The sequence below is a fragment of the Chenopodium album genome, chromosome 21, assembly GCF_948465745.1.
Source record: "Chenopodium album chromosome 21, dcCheAlbu1.1, whole genome shotgun sequence".
Taxonomy (NCBI): domain Eukaryota; kingdom Viridiplantae; phylum Streptophyta; class Magnoliopsida; order Caryophyllales; family Amaranthaceae; genus Chenopodium; species Chenopodium album.
Window position 1 is genome coordinate 19,249,297 of NC_137854.1, and position 16,936 is coordinate 19,266,232.

The following is a 16,936-nucleotide window of genomic DNA, read 5'->3' on the forward strand; positions in this document are numbered from 1 at the left end:
AGAATTCATTTAATAATATGTAAGAACCTTGTCATAGAAGATTCAATTAGTAGTGGATAACCTTAGAATATCTACCATAGACTTTCAGACTCACAGAGGATATTATCGAATTTTAATCCATTAATTTTGAGGTACGGTTATTGAGAGTATCTACATGTTTGTTTGAGTAAAATTCGTATGAAAATTATATTTAAAACATGCTTAGTGTTGTATGATTACACATGTCAAGTTATTAAAATTAATGAAAAGTGATTTGTCAACAGGAGTATTTCGTATAAGAAAATATTGAAGTGAACGAATTATTACAACGGATAGAATAACAATTAGGATCGGATATCATGATACATCCCGATTACAATTGAAATTGGAATTAGGTGCTCCATCCATTAAACAAGATTGACGCGAAATAGATGTATGTCACACAAGGTGCACCAATATAATTATTTGATTGTTATTTTTATGCACGGTTTGTATAATCCTACAAGCCAAGAAGCGTAACATTTTGTGCAGACTTTCGTTTTTGGAAAAAGTTTAGTGAGTTGCTTATGACACATGTCAAGTCATTACAACTATTGTAAAATAATTCCCTGACATTCGTATTACGTATAACAATATAATATATATTGGTGAACGAATTAATAGCCCGATTAGTAAAATAATTTGAATATCAGGACACAATTTAAAAAGTACTCTTTGAATTCGATGCTCCAAATATTAATCTAGAGACAAGATTAATGTGATATACATGAATATCACACACAAGCTTTGGTTTAAAAGATGATTGCACACTCGTAGGACGTCTAAGATGACAAATGTCATTATGTGGGGTTTATATTAATCAATCCATGAATCCGAACATACCCTCCAGTGTTTTTTTTAACAAGATGAATGCACATTTGGTTAAAAATGAGACATTAATCAAAAATATATACAATTCATACCATTAGTTATTGCATTATAATTTCCTCAAAAAAAAAAATAGTCATTGCACTATAATCACTCTAATTGGATAACTACTTATAAAATCATCCACAGAAAAAAGACAAAAAGTGTTACACACATCACTTTAAGTCTTGTCAACTGCAATTAGGGTTTGGAGCACTATAAGTACTCTGCCAACTGTCTATACCAACAATGCAGCAATAACCATTACTACTATAGTCTAACTGAAAAAATGGTTCACTCTAATAACCCTCCCCCACCATCTCCCCCTCCCGGTAGCTTTAACAGTTTTCCTGCACCACCTAAGAGCAGGAGGAGTCGCCGCAACAATTATATGCTGCAAGAAGGGCCTTCACCCCGAAACAGCTTGCGTGCACTCGCAATGTTAGCACAAGCTGCTTCAATGACCACCTTCGACCCTGAACCACCGCCCGCGTCGGTTGTGGATTCCCCAGTGGATGTCACTGCCATAGCCGGTTCTTCCCGTGGAAGTGCGCCTTCTTTTGGAGGTAATCCCGATCTGAAAATCCCTCCTGCAGAGGCACAAGATGCACCACCAACTAGCGAGGATCAGGATAATCAGATTGTTAACGGCGGCGTGGGCGTGATCTCACCCACCCCTGTTCGCCCTTTCGCCGGGATACCTTTTTACTTTACATTACCACAGTCCCATCGAATCGGATTCCAATTCAACTACAACGGTGGATTTCCAATGATTACCGTTCGGGTTACCAGTGGTAACACTGATGATCCAGGCGTGACTTACAGCATTGGATCTTATGAGTCCATGTATCGGATATACTACGACTACTCTGCTCGTGTTGACTTGGAGTTTGATGAGATAGTGATCAAGAAATTTGGGAAAATCCTCTCGCCCATGCATAGCGCTGTTGCAGCAGGTGTTATTAACGGGGATATCCTCACTGCTTACCCCAAGGTAAAATTCTTTGTTTTGTACATATTTGTTTTCATATACTTTTTTATTTATTAGAAATATGTCAGTTGAGTAGTTTAGTAATACTACAAATAGTAGCAACAAGGTGTGATCTTTGATTCAAAAATAGAAAATTTGGCAAAAATGAGCAATTTTAACTTTAATTGAGCATTGTAGGGGGATGTTTTTGTTTGCATATTTGTAAGAAATTTGACGTCATTTTTAGTTGTATATTTGTGTGTATATTATTGTTGTTACATCTTACTTGGAAATTAGAGATTCGGTGATGATAGTGTTTAAAAGCATGACTATATACATTATGTGCTAATATTATGTTTCGTATAGTGAATCGGAAGTGATACAAGGATAATTTTAGGGAAAAAAAAGGCCTAAATTTTAAATCTACATATGTGGTACCCATATATTTTTTATTTTTTTTTTGAAGCCTGTGGTACCCATATATATGTACACTAATCATTGGTAATGTTTGAGGTACATTTGGATTGATTCATAAAACTAATGACATTATGATCAATGAACTAACAACCAAGCAATAGATGTCTTTAATTGAACTTCTATGCATCGTACTATTTATTTTAATGTTTGCGGATAAGTCAACACCTAGCTATTAAGCATTAGAAATTCAAGTGTTGACAATTCAACCTTGAAAGCACAAGAATAATATATAGTGGTGTTGTAGCCAAGTCAACACATAATATTAATTAAATTAGTGTTAAGATTTACAAGGATGAAGTAGGTAGTTCATGCATAGTAATTAAATTTATGCTTCCCCTAGTGATGTTGGGTATATATGCAGAATCCTAAGCACAATATCGACACCCGTTATAAGAGATTCAAGATTCAGGACCTTGTTGACCACCCCGAAGAGGTGACAGTCACATATGAGCATACTGACGTCCTAACCGGTGCATATTCAACTTGGTCTAGGCAGCATAATTTAGACCCCTTGAATTTGATTGGGTTTCATCGCAACATTGTTGTTACCTCTCTCCACACCGTGTGCGTGAAGTTGGTATCAGGAACAATGGTCGTCTTTATCTTCTCCCTAACAACTGGAGGAATTTGACAATGTAAGGGAGTAATTTTCCGCTCTAAGACTGATGGTGTCTTATTAGATATAATTAAGTGAAGGAAGTGGTGTTGCTACTAAGTATGAACTATGCTATGTTTTAGGAACAATAAATTAGTAAGTAGTTATCTATTATGGTTTGTGTGGAGTGATGCAATTTGATGTACAACTTAAGATATTGTGATGGTTTATTCGTGTTGAAAAGGTCTGGTAGCTAATGGTTGGTAATTTCAAGGACAAATATGGTTATGATTTTCTAAATTTGAATATGGTTATGATTCTAAATTTGTATCCGACGATATTTCGGGTTGAAGGTAATGTAATGTACGCATCGTGTTATGTGAAATATATTATTGTTGTCTATATGCACCGTCCTTAATTACTTTGGAATTAACTTTATGTTCATTACTAACGGTTTTAAATTATTATTATTAGTTCGCATGTAAAACTTAAGACTCAAGACAATCAAATCCAATCTACAAACATCGCTGTAATTAATTTCAAATAGGTTAGGGTAATTAAAATGTTGCTAAAGAATGGGGACCATTGAATAAAAGAAGTTGTGTATTAGCCAAGTACACATTGGTTTAAAGGAACATTCACTAAAGTGAAGTATAGTGAAGTTCATGTTGATTGACCCTTATTGAATTAACTCATTTACTCTCAACCACCTCCTATGGTCCTAGACTCTTGTATATAAAGGAGGGGGGAAGGGGAGTGTTTGAATTGCTTTAAATACATCTCAATGTTCCATTTACTAGAAACCCAGCTGCATACACAAAGTTGCTTGTTTAGAAAATGGAGGCCATGAGTGAAACAAGGGAACCAAGGCCTACTTCCGTGAAATCGACCATTTTTAATGGTCCAAGGGATAGGCTGTTCGTTCCTGTTCTTCGTGACAACGATACACTTGTACCTAGGTGTCCTTTTGGTCCTCCCTGGGGCTCTAGGCCAACATCGTCAGACTTTGACATCATGCTACAAGAGCATATTGCTATGTTTGGGCCACCAGAAGAGGAACTGTTCCCAGTGGAACATGACCTGTCGGTGACATATCTGAGGTTGATGCTTCAATTCATGTCACCCACTGAGAACTTTAGGAATCAGAATGGCGGTGATATGAGGGAGTTGAATGTCTCCCCAGATTTGCCGGAATCAAGGGAAGAAATGATAAGGTTCCATGGTTGCACTATGTTGCTCAACAAAGTGGGTGCAATATGCCGCGAAATCGTGGGTGTGATAAGGGGAAAAGCAAAAACTTGGTTCAGAAAGAGGGTTGACTCTGGGAAAAACAAGCAACATACGGAGCAAGTTAGGGGAAAAGTAACTCTGTCTCTAGCTCTTTGCATTAGAGGACGAAATTGAGAGGATGATGAGCCAGTAGTTCAACAAAAAAATTAATTTCCTTCGAAAGTGGTACTTACTAATTATATGAATTTTGTGTAGTAGGTATATGTAAGCATTATGGTTATTAACTTACAAGTCGTTGTTTAGTTTTTAATTACACCTCTTAAGTATGTGTGGTAAGGAGTAAGGATTCGATCCGTAGAGATCCACCTAACTTTTTGTAATGTGCACGAAAATATGGCTAATGAATTTCAGTTTTTATTTTTGGGCTTTATTGGACTAGATTTTAGGCCTAATTTCATTCTACACAATGGAAGGCCCAATCCAAAATGAAAGACTTCAGCTTACCTAACACATTTCATTGGGCTTGCCCATTAAAGTGACAAATAAAACATCAATGCATCAGAAATTGAAAATAATTTTTTTTTTTTTTTTTGGATTTGCTTTGTGCTACGACCATTCCATATGGATATGCAGTGGAAATTTTATTTGTTCCATGCTAGAGTGGAATTAATTGGGTTGCTATGTGCGCTAGAATATAATGAGAAAGGAAAAGTGAGCATTAGGCCTTGTTTTTAATTTTACGTGGAGGATATCGGTTGGATAACACCTAAATACACCCTAAATAATAAAAAAACAAAAAATTAAAAAAAAAAAGAAGAAAATACAGGTGAAACAATCGAGCTCCAAACTCGGTTTTCTATCCGGTTACTCGTATATTTAAACCCCGAACCGAACGTAGTATGAGTATGATAATATTTAGTTTTTCCTAACCGTTTTAGTCCAAATTACAAATAAATCCAAATCGAACCACAAATTTGTTACCTTTTAAAAAGAGTAACATTGTTTGTGTTGGGAAAAATTGTGAGACCAACTTAATAATGCGCGTAGATGGAATCTGGTTCGATCTTGTCACAAGCAGTTAAACTCAATATCCAATAGTAGGCAACACGAACACTAGATTGTTTGGGTTGAAAATATTGGGCCCATAACACTATTGGCCTCAATCAAACAGTTGGGCTCTTTTCATGACTAATATAATGTATTCATAAGTTAGAGTTTGTGGCCCTTTTTTCTTGTGGGCCCTGGCCAACGGCCCAGGTAGCCATGGTTTACAAACGGGTATCCGATCAGTACTGTATGAGGGGTATGTGGATTTCGTAACGACTTCACGCAATAAAGCTCCTTCAATTATGAAATGCTAAAAGGTTCAAGGTTGTAAAACGAAGCACAAAAGCAACAAACTGAAGTCCATTAAAACATATTCGGTACTACATAAAGGAATACAAACAAAACCCATAACCCAAAGAAAATGATGTCTAGAAATCAAAGTTATAGTACACCCGCACCATATCAGAAGCTGTAAGATACATCGGTTGGTGATCCACCAACCAAAATATCATCTTCGACAATAATTTCTAGCGGATGTGAGTCCTCTGTAGGAATGTGCGTTGGTGCAGACCGCCTAACCTGGAAAAAAATAAACAGCACAAACAAAGTAAAATAACAAGATAATGGTAACACTTGGTTAGAAGAGGATAGGTGTTAGTAGCCTACAGGCATCTTCCGGGGTTTTTTATTTTTGGTTGTTTGTAACTCCGCTTCGAGTTGAGGTAAATCTGAAGCATTTGTTTTCTGCACACATGGATTGAGAAGAACGTTAACCTAACAATATAGTTCAAGAACTTATTATTTAAACCAACAGAAGGGCAGGAATATCACCTTAGTGTTCTTCGATGGGGGCTTCTTGTAGCCAATCTCAGCCATCCCTTTGTTCCTTGAACCCTTTGGCCTGCCTCGCCCTCTCTTTTTTGGTACGGGATCTTTTACTGGACAGACAACCACGTTGCTTCCATCACATTCAGCCTGGTTGGGAGGTGGTGTACCAGCACCGAATGGGTTCTGCACTGATGATGTTGCACCCATGTCACCACTGCCCAATTCACCATTTTCAGCGGCATCTTCAGGGTCAGTCATGGGGACATGTTGGTCATACTTGCTCTTGCTGCATTTGCTGATGTCTGATTTCAGTTTTTCTAGACTAGACAATACCAACTCCACCGCCTCCTCGTTGACCATCGCTGCCTCTTCACATATTGGCTCAAATGCGTTCACCATCCTATTATACCATTTCCCTTCTTCGGTGTTGTTTGGGTCATGGTATGATACCTTTACCATAGTGTGCTTCCATAGTACGTCTTTGCGCCATCGATGAAGAATATAGTACTCCGGGATGTCAGCGACTAGATTAAGATCAAGGATCCTAATGACATGCCTACACATGATTCCATCACTCTCAAATTTCCTACAGTCGCAACACACAATTTTTGATTGGGTATCGAATGTGGCAGAATAATAGCGACAACGGTCAGTTAGCACAGCTTCGCTCTTCCCTTCGAGAATAACCCACACACGGTCTTCAATTAGGTACTGAATTAAGTTATCATTGACCATTGACTCCTCACGAGGAACGCAGTACATCATTCTAGAACATTCAGTTTGAACCTCCTGAAACTTAGTGTCCGTGTACAATTTCTGAAATAGCTTTTCGACCCTGAAGCCACTAAGGAGTCTTCGAACATACTTTGCACACTTGGCGTCAGCTTCTAACTCATCTCGAACTCACTTCTCCATTGCCTTAGCATACTTTTGGGGAAATTCAAATAACCTTGTCTTCCGGTTTACAAACCCATCGAAGAAAATGTTTATACTCTCGACCCTTTGTGTCGTCTTCATCCCGGCCCAGAAATGATCTTTCATGAATGCGGGTACCCACATATGCCTTTCGGTGTACAAACTCTAGAGCCAGTCATTGGTTTGCAACTTATAGTTCACAATAAATTCACTCCACCTATTCTCAAACTCAAGAATGGTAAAGCTGTCATACACAACACCCTTCTGCTCCCCTTTGAAATACTGATACCTGCAAATCAAAGCCACAACCAGGTCAGAATACAGCATGGAGCCAAGACTCCCTGGCCCAATACCACCATCCAACCAAGCCTAGGGCATCAGGATCACCACCATCCCCTATGCGTTTGCTTATGACACTTTTGAGAAGCTGAGTTTGGGTAACTCAAGTCACTTCTACATGCAGATTTCATCAATATTTTATATATCCCTCGTAACATATTATAGAATAGCACTCAATAACCACTCTGAATCAAGTACTAATACATAGTCACATCATCATTCTTCACTACAAAAGACTGCGATATAACTAAAACAAAATAGAGTAAATAACTAACAAAGTGGAGATCAAAGATCACTAACCCATCACATTTACCAAATTTTTCGGGAATCTTTCGCATTATCTGCCAAATGCACCATCTGTGACGTGTCTGAGGCATCACCTCATCCAGTGGTCTCCTCACGGCAGCAGCCTGGTCGGTAAGTATAGATTTCGGAGCTTTTCCATTCATGCAATCCTACCACTGATCAAAGATCCAACGAAATGTATCACAGTCTTCCTGGGAAACCAGACCACATCCTAAGAGAATCAATTGACCATGATGATTAACCCCTACGAAATTCACAAACGGCAGATCGTATTCATTTGTCAAGTACGTTGCATCAAAACATACAACGTCACCAAACTCTTCATGTGCTGCACGACTGCAAGCATCAACCCAAAAAACATCTTTTAACCGTCCACCTTCATCGAGCCGTTGAGAATGATAGAAATTTTGGTTCCCCGATTGCAGTTGCTGAAAGTAAGTCATCATAGCAAGTGAATCACCACCCTGCATTTTCAACCTCTGATATTTATAAACCTCATGCTGAAGGTCTTTCACAGTCAAAATCAGACCTTCACTCCATTCTGCCTCAGTGCTTAAGCAACCGTGGATTTGGGACACTGGCACCCCTTCATCAAAATAACATAGCAACTGCTTCCTTACTCTCGAAGTCAATTGTTTCATTCGATACTCTTTCACTAGCTTAACCCCTTCGGGAATTGGTGTGTGGTTAGTATGTTCCAAGTGTACTGTCTTGATTACCCCACTCTCCATGAGGATTAACCCTAGCATAAACCATAGCTTTACATTCACATTTTTTAGACCTTCTTTTACTTCGACTCAACTCATCCTCGCCCACCACTCCACCAACTACGCCACCCAAACCACACATCTCCATTGCCTTTGACCTCTTCTTCGCTTCCCTTTGCGCCCTCATGTCAGGCCTACCATACACTCACACCTCCACGTTGTTGAAATACGCTCTGTAACCTCACCCTTGGAGTACACACCTGCCACCCTACTAACCCCAAAGCCCATTCCCTGGGCATATTTTTTGTAGTATGCCTCAACCTCTTGCCAATTCTTAAATGTCATTCCAACCTTTGGTGATTCTATGTTATTTGCTTCACTAGCCAATATTGTTTCACTTTGGGAAACAAATTGCATCCCTTGTTCATATATTTCTGTACTCTCCGCATTTACATTGTCTGCACTCACACCTAGACTTTCCACCCAAATAAGTTCATTCAATCCACTTTCACTTGCATTTTGCACTCCACCGCATCTAACACCGCTTCCCTTATCTTGCAACCCAATTTCAGTTCCATGCACAACAACCGAGGATAGAACAGAATGATCCATTGACATTTGATAAGCTACAACTTACAATCTTCGGTTTAGTTACACTCTGCATTATATGATTTCCATTCACAATCAACTAATTATAATCTTACATGTGCACAAACCAACCAATTCTATGCAACAAATGAAATGAAAGTAAAAAGCATCGATTAATGGCATTTATATTTCAGCTAATGTAATACATAGTAATTTCACCTTTTATTGATCCCAATCATTACCATTTTCACTTTTGTGAGTATTTTTGCCAATATACTTTTGAGAATGGACTTTTGTTGTTACCATCCCTTCCTAACCATCATTAGTTTGTTACATACCAATTATTTCTTTTTAATACAACACTTGTCATCTAATGGAGTCATTACAAAATATATTCTGAAGCCTCTTAATTAGAATCCTAATTCAGGTCACTTTCAATTATATGAGCATACCATACATATGCTTCGTACTGAATAGCCATAATCTATTTTTATAATATTAATTCATTCAATTCATTAATTTACAGAAATCAAACATGTCATTCTACTTCTCATATTACTAATGCTAATGTGTTAACCTTAACAATCGCTACGAAATTGCAATGCATGTGCGGCTCATGTCGCCATTTCTCTCAGTAGATCTTACTATTTGAAAGGGAAAGTATTTGTTCAACAAGCAGGCGGAAATCCATCGAATGAGGAATTGCAATTTAAAAAGGAGTAACTTCAAACCAATGTAATAACTAATAAATAAATCCTAACTACTTTCAACGTAACGGCAATTAGTTGGGCGTCAATGTATTGTGATAACGTCGTTTCTAATAGGGATACAATCCTCACTAACAACCTGTACACTAGTCAACAATTGAGTCTAGTTCACTTGCCATGTGTTCAAGATGTTGTTCAACATATTTACACCTTTGCCACGTGATGAACATACCGTGTGTTATCATGAATATGAATGGGGGCAGCCTCAGATTATATTAACAAGTTTTGTTGATATAAGTTATAAACTTGTTTTTTCTCCCAAATTTACCTTATCACCCTTCTCTTTTCGCAACTATTACCAAAATAATCAATATACAATTAAGGGGGTGTTTGGTTCAAGCATATTAGGTATAAGGTATGGGTTTGGAATGACCAAAACCCATACCTTGTGTTTGTTTCTTGAAATTTCATTTTTCAAACCCATACCTCAAACCCTCAAGGTATGAGTTTTTAAAACCCAAGGGTGGAGGTGGGTATGGCTCATACCTATACCTTTAGGTTTAAAATTAATAGAAAAATTATAACCAAACACATGAAATCAAGTATCAAGTTCTAACCCCATACCATTTATTCCTTATTCCAAACCCATACCATTGTTTGAACCAAACGCCCCCTAACTCTCCATAAAGTACATCAAAATTGCATAAACCTCAACTATCACTTCCCCTAAAACCCTTCATTCTCCAACTCTCAACTCTCTTCTTCCTCCTCCTCCTCTAATGGCGCTCAACGCCATTCGTCTCCGCCGAGCACTTTCTCTCTCCTCCACCTTCCTCGCCACCCATCGAAACCTCTCTACAACCTCAAATTCTCTCTCCTCTCTCCTCCTCCAAACCCCCCTTATCTCCTCTTCTACACCCTCTTCTACCTCCCCTTCATTCTCCCGTCGTTTCTTCCACTCTACCCACTTCTATCTCTCTTCCCCGAGATCGTTCAACGATGCCGAAAAGATCGATCCCGATACCATTTTATTCGAGGGTTGTGATTATAAACACTGGCTTATTGTTATGGACTTTGGAAAGGATCCTCAACAACGACCTCCTCCTCAAGAAATGGTTGAAACTTATGTTCAAACTTTGGCTAAAGTTGTAGGAAGGTATTTGTTTTTTTGCTTCTTTAATTATTTGTTTGTTTGTCTTTTTGAAGTTGAATTTATTCATGGTTTAATTGATTGGAAATGAGGGGTTATTGTTTTTTCTTTTAATTATTATAAGTTTAATGAATTAGGCTTCTTTTGGTTGAGGGAAGTATTTTCTCATTTTCATTCAGAGTTTTTGCCCTGTTCTGTGTTCTTCCCACCTTACTAAAAAAAAATAAGTAAAAAGAAAAAAAAAAAATCAATTTTAATCGAAAAGATTCAGTAACTTCATATAAAAATCGACAAAAATCAGTACCATGTAGTTGCGATAAATAAAAAATTTATAGTGTTCAGTAAAATATAGTTTAATTTGGACGAATAATTTTGGTGGGGTAGGGTGGGGGTGGATGTAATTGCTGGGTAGTGATGTGAATGTGACGAGGTGGTGGTGGCGATTAGATAGGAATGTTGATGGTGGCGATGAGCTAGGAATGTTGATGGTGGCGGTTGGCTAGGCAGCTAGGGTGTGCAGAGATGTCCGGGATGGGGAGGATAAGTGGGGTGTGAGGTGTGTGACTATGGCGAGGTGGTGGCAATTGACTAGGTAGGTTGATGGTGTGGTCCGGGAGACACATTGCTAAATCTGGAGGAAGGTAGTGCTGGTGTGAGGTTCAATTTGGAGGGAGGTTAGTAGTGATGTTGGCGATTGGGCCTCCATATGAGGGAGTTTGGGGATTGGGGGTGGGAGGCGGGGTAGAAGTTGAATGTGCAGTTCATTAAAGGCATTATGTTATTGCTACTAGTAAGGGCATTTTGGATATCTAGCTGAACCCTTGGTATTGGCAAAGTGTTATAGTTAATTTATGACATTAACATTTTGAATTCTACAAATATTATAGCCACAGATAAGAAGTATGATAAGAAAAGGCACAATAAAGGTGTCATGGTCTTATCTTGACATGGAAGTACTAATTGTAGCAACTCTCCCTCTTTGGGCAAAGAACTAGGTCGGTCTTCCCCGATGGCCAGGTGGATCACTGATTTTGTTCACTCCTTTATTATGAAAATTGTACTCAACTTTATAGGCCAGGCCTTACATGTGTGTATTCATTACAAAGAAAAATTGTATTAGAGCAATAAATATTAGGGGGCTAATTTAAGGGAGAGATTCCACATAAGTTAGTTTATGTAAGATTTGGGATAGACAAAATAAAAGCGGGGTTAAGTTTCATTTGCTTGGTATGAGGGGAACAGTTGCATCTATATTGCAACAAGATTATCTCACAACAAATACATATTAGCTATTTGTTCTTGCAATTCACTCCAGTGTATTGCAATGAATCCCTTAATCCACTTAAACTGTCCATTTGATCAGAAATTTAGTGACCTATTTCTCTCTCTCTGTAATAAAATACAGTCTCTTCTTCCTAATCTGTTCTTAATAAGCATTTTAGCCTGTTCTATTTCTATCATGCTTGTTTCAATCAAGCACTAGAGTCGTATGTGTTGATCTTGGATTAATATATAGTTCTTTTTCAACATTATCAGTGTTGAAGAGGCAAAGAAGAGAATGTATGCATGTAGCACCACTACTTACACTGGTTTTCAAGCTGAAATGGATGAAGAGACATCACAGAAATTTGAGGGTAATATTTTGCTAAAATAAATTATTTTAATTGCCAAACTATAATGTTTTCTTAATAGATGAATTTTTCTGCAGGTATGCCTGGAGTTATTTTCGTATTGCCGGATTCATACATAGACCCAGTGAACAAGGAATATGGAGGTAAAAGCAATGCATGCTTCTATATGCAGTCACTTTTAACCAAATTGAAGCTGGGAATTTCTTTTCTCACATATATGTTGTCAAGTTTATCCCACTGTTGTTTCAATAGCTATACTTTCAGTGTATCCTGCATGGCTTATTGTTATGCTTCCTTACTGAAGTCTTGTTTTGAATGCCCGACTACAGGAGATAAGTACATCAATGGAACCATCATACCAAGACCACCTCCGGTTCAGTATGGCAGAGTAAAGAGACATAGACCAAATGAACAAAGGCCAATGAATAATCCAATGCCCGGAGAAGGGAGAGGCTATCAGGGTGGTAATCTAGAGCACCAAAACACTCCTCGTCAGGGAGGGATGGGCTACCCGCCAAATAGGACAAATTATCCTGAGCAAGGAAGGGATGGTTATCAGGGTGGTGGAAGCACTTACATGCCTCCTCATCAGGGAGGCAGAAACACTTATGTGGCTCCTCAGCAGGGTGCTGGAAACACCTATGTGCCTCCTCAGCAGGGTGGTGGAAACACTTATGTGCCTCCTCAGCAGGGTGGTGGAAACACTTATGTGCCTCCTCATCAGGGAAACTACAACCATAGCTATAACCATCAACATCAGACGCAAAATTTGCCCAGTGACCATGGTTCTCCTGTCCAACGTGGGCAAAACAGCAATTACCCAGGAGAACATGGCTATAACCATCCCCAAGGACAGATGAGGAACTACCCTAGTAACCATGGCGGCTACACACCCCAAGGACAAATGGAATATCCTAATGATGGTAGGAACTACGCTCCCCCGTCTCCAGCAAGAGGAGCTGTTGGGCAAACTGGGGTTGGATCTATTGAACAAAGTGAGGCTGGACGATATAGTCAAGGACCAAGTGGTACTTCTTCCCAGGGAGCAAGTATAACATATGCTCCAGAATATGCATCTCAGGCAGAAAACCAAAGATTTTCACAGACGCCAGATGAACAGAACTCTAGGAACTATTCACCTGCAATGCAAACTGGAATGAATCAAGTAAGTGATGCTTTCTTCTAGTACCAAACTTTTGTCATACTTAGTTAATAATGCATTTTCAGCCTTTCCTGGCACGGTTTAAAAACGGATTCGGGACAACTTTCAGCTGTGATGTTCTGAATCAGCTTTTACCTCAGCTGTACCCGTATCAACCTGACCCTAACTGGATGTGAACATGGGTTGTGGTTCAGACCTTCCATGAGGAAATGTATTTAGCATAAAATCAACATGGTCTGAGAATCTTTGTCAAGGTTTTGAAAATCCTAGATCTGAAAAATGGTGGACCAAAAAATCAGGATAAATAGTAATACTAAGAGAATATAGGCTTAAATTTGAAGATTGGGTGTCCTAACTCTTCTAAGAGATGACACCTTTATGGAGCTTTTGGTGATCAAATCCAGGATTAGCTTTAAGACAAGTATCCATCCTGTGGCCTGGCCCGATCTATGCTATTCAAGCTAAGCAACCTAGCATAGTAGCATCCTAGCCCCAAAATTGTTGTGTGGGCTAAGCCTCTGACTTAGCATCTAATTATTCGAGTATGCACTAAAAAAAAAAAAAAAAACAAGGCTTGAATCGAATGGTGTCATATATAAAAAGACATATATTAAGTGTATAGTGAACCACAAAAGCAAGAGATGCATGTAAGATTCGATCCTCAAAATCCCAAGATTAACCTACTAAACTTTTTGTCATCCGCAACAATAAACCACCCTTTGGGTTAGCATGAATGAGAATTATAGAAGTTTGGGACACTTGTTCAGTTATTCTTAGAGGCTCTATCTCAACTCAATGGATAAAAGTTGCAGAGAGAAGCTTACTTTATTAGGGCTTTGTACTAACCCATGATTTCTGTTTTGGCTTGTTGGCCATTACTCTTTGGGTCATGTTCAAACTTTAAAATTTCTGACAGGTTCCAGTGTTTAGTAGAGGACATGCACTTATGCACTCTCCTCTATCCTAGATTACTCGATATGCAAAAATGAATATGTTTACATAGCTCTTTGAAATTATGTGAAGTATATCTCAAAGTAGAAATACCAAACACTTATAGTTAATTTCCCTCATAACTCTGTTTTGTGAGATTTAGTAAGTGCTTATCAATATCCCTAAAATCTATGTTCAAAGAAACCCTTAAAAGAATACAGTAGCACTTCATTCCGGGATAGTTCACTGTCATCTTAGGTTTGTGCCTTTCATCATCTGGTAATAGAAGAATAATGTGACTGACTGCTACTCTTTAGTTCCCTTTTTTTTTTTTTTTTTTTTTTTTTTGGCTTTCATATCTGTTTGTTAGTTCTTTATTCCTTTGGAATTAGTTTCAACTTAATCCTAATCTTATAATATGATTATAGCTCATTTTACCAAAGTACTTTTGTGTTGGATGTTGAATCTTTTCTATCCTTTGTTCACGACTTAGTTATAGTGAAAATCTTTTTCATAATTTGATTTTTGTTTAGCACAGGTGAACTTTTTTCTGCAAGTTCTCAATAGGATTATGTTATTATTTGAGGCCGGAAAGAGTATTCATTTTCTCCCATTTTTTTGCAGAGAAGATTTTGAACAGATATTCAACACCATAGCAGCCTATGAAGCTTTTAGAAGTTGAGAAACTGCATCGGTGTCCACAGGCTTGGAGGAGGAGGAACGGATATGATTTGATGAACAGGATTTCAGTTTGTGTCAGTAATGAGTTAACAAAAACTCACTTTATGGCTTCCTTGAGCTATTATGCAAGCTTAAAGTTATGTACAAGGTTCTAAGAATTATTTACCTTTGAAGTTATATATAAGTTTACAAGTGTTATGACTTGCATCTATAATAATTCTGTGTCAACAAATCTCTTTGTTTCACTTATTAGTATGGAGGCTGTTGCTACCTCAATCTGGAGATCGTGTATAAATGCATTATTGTAGGTCTCTTAGTTGATGTGCATCAATGTGCCTGTGTCTTCCGTTTGTTATATCTTTCTTTTCTTAGAGCATGCAAGTGAGAGAGTAGTGTTACTGTGTTGGTATGATTAATCAATCAACACGGTTGAGCAAATTTGTCCTCTCAATAATAGAGGTGATAAAGAATTCGAGGGTTAGGCCACGCCTTAACATCATATATTGTGTCCAAACCCACAAAAAAAGTAGTGGTACAAATTTTTGCCTACACTCATATTCAGGAAGCACTATCTGCACCCTGTGTCTTCACGTCATTTTATAGTTTTTAAATTTCGGATCATATGTAAAATGTTCATTTTTATACAAATTAATGTTAAATTTTGTATCATTAAATGTTCAATCTTGTTATATGATGCTCTATATTCAAATTATTATATTTTTTTCATTTTTGTTTTTAGCAAATTTTTTTTTTCAATTAATTTATACTATTATTTAGTCAATTTAATAGATTTCGTGTTAAAAAAAATATCTTTCAATATAGAGTAAAAGTAATTCAATTACAATTTTTTTTTTTATGTTTTTGTTTTGTTTTTTTTTTTTTTTTTTTTTTTGTTGTTCTTGTTGTTGTTTTGTGGTGCACACGAGGGGCGAGGCCCAAGAAAACAAACTTAAAAAATTAAGGGGGAACAAAATGTGGCAAAGCCACACTTACTACATCATTATGTAGAATACACTATAGAGCTAGGGGTGGGACTTGAATCAACTCAAATTTGTTGTTGTGATTGACACCTTGATTAGCTAGTCAATCTGCCGCTTGATTTGCTTCTCTATATATATGCTGCACCTCTACTTCCCAATCTTCTTTTGCAATTTGGCTTCGGCAATGACAGATATCGTGGTAGCATTCCCCACTGTATTCTTCAAGACTATTCATAATTTGCACAAATGCTTTATTGTCAAGCTGAATTTGTAGCTTTTGTATTCCCATTTTCCTCGCAAGTTCAATCCCATACTCTACAGCTAATACTTGTGCTTTGAAGGCAAAACAATTACCCAATTTTAAAGAGTAAGGTTATTGAAGCTTACCAGTAGGATCTCTAATCAATCCTCCTCCCCCAGTTGGGCCTGGAGTACCCTTTGCGGCCCCATCATAATTCAATGAAAACCACCCAAGAGGAAGTGCTTTCCATTTAATGTAAGCTTCCCTACACGAACAGCAGGTAATTGAGAGGAGCTTGTGATGCCATCACCCATCACCCTCCACACTTCTTCAAAACGGTCCAGCAGAAATTGCTTTACATAGAAGGGAGTGTCATCTGTACGATTAAACACCACAGCATTACGCCATCTCCAAATCCACCATATCATTATGGCAAAGTATGTAGGCCATATCTCTGGAGACATATCATTATGGTGTTGTACTTTAATGTTCCTCACAATCCATTGCTTTAAGGTTCCATTTCGAAACCCCATAGCATTTGCTGGACCCCCTACTTGACGCCAAGTT

At 37.9% G+C, this 16,936-nt stretch overlaps 2 protein-coding genes across 2 annotated transcripts; one reads left to right on the forward strand and one right to left on the reverse strand.

The window, feature by feature from the left end:
* Positions 1–7,741: 7,741 nt before the first annotated feature.
* LOC145600537 (protein FAR1-RELATED SEQUENCE 6-like) lies at positions 7,742–8,911 on the reverse strand. Its single transcript, XM_081656422.1, has 2 exons — positions 8,560–8,911; positions 7,742–8,334 (listed from the first exon to the last, which is right to left on the reverse strand). Exons 1-2 carry the CDS (start codon positions 8,909–8,911, stop codon positions 7,742–7,744), a joined length of 945 nt encoding a protein of 314 aa, XP_081512548.1.
* Positions 8,912–10,321: 1,410 nt separating this feature from the next.
* Positions 10,322–15,424, forward strand: LOC145601461 (multiple organellar RNA editing factor 1, mitochondrial-like). Its single transcript, XM_081657480.1, has 5 exons — positions 10,322–10,750; positions 12,281–12,378; positions 12,453–12,518; positions 12,705–13,540; positions 15,092–15,424. Exons 1-5 carry the CDS (start codon positions 10,374–10,376, stop codon positions 15,101–15,103), a joined length of 1,389 nt encoding a protein of 462 aa, XP_081513606.1. The 5' UTR covers positions 10,322–10,373; the 3' UTR covers positions 15,104–15,424.
* Positions 15,425–16,936: the final 1,512 nt, after the last annotated feature.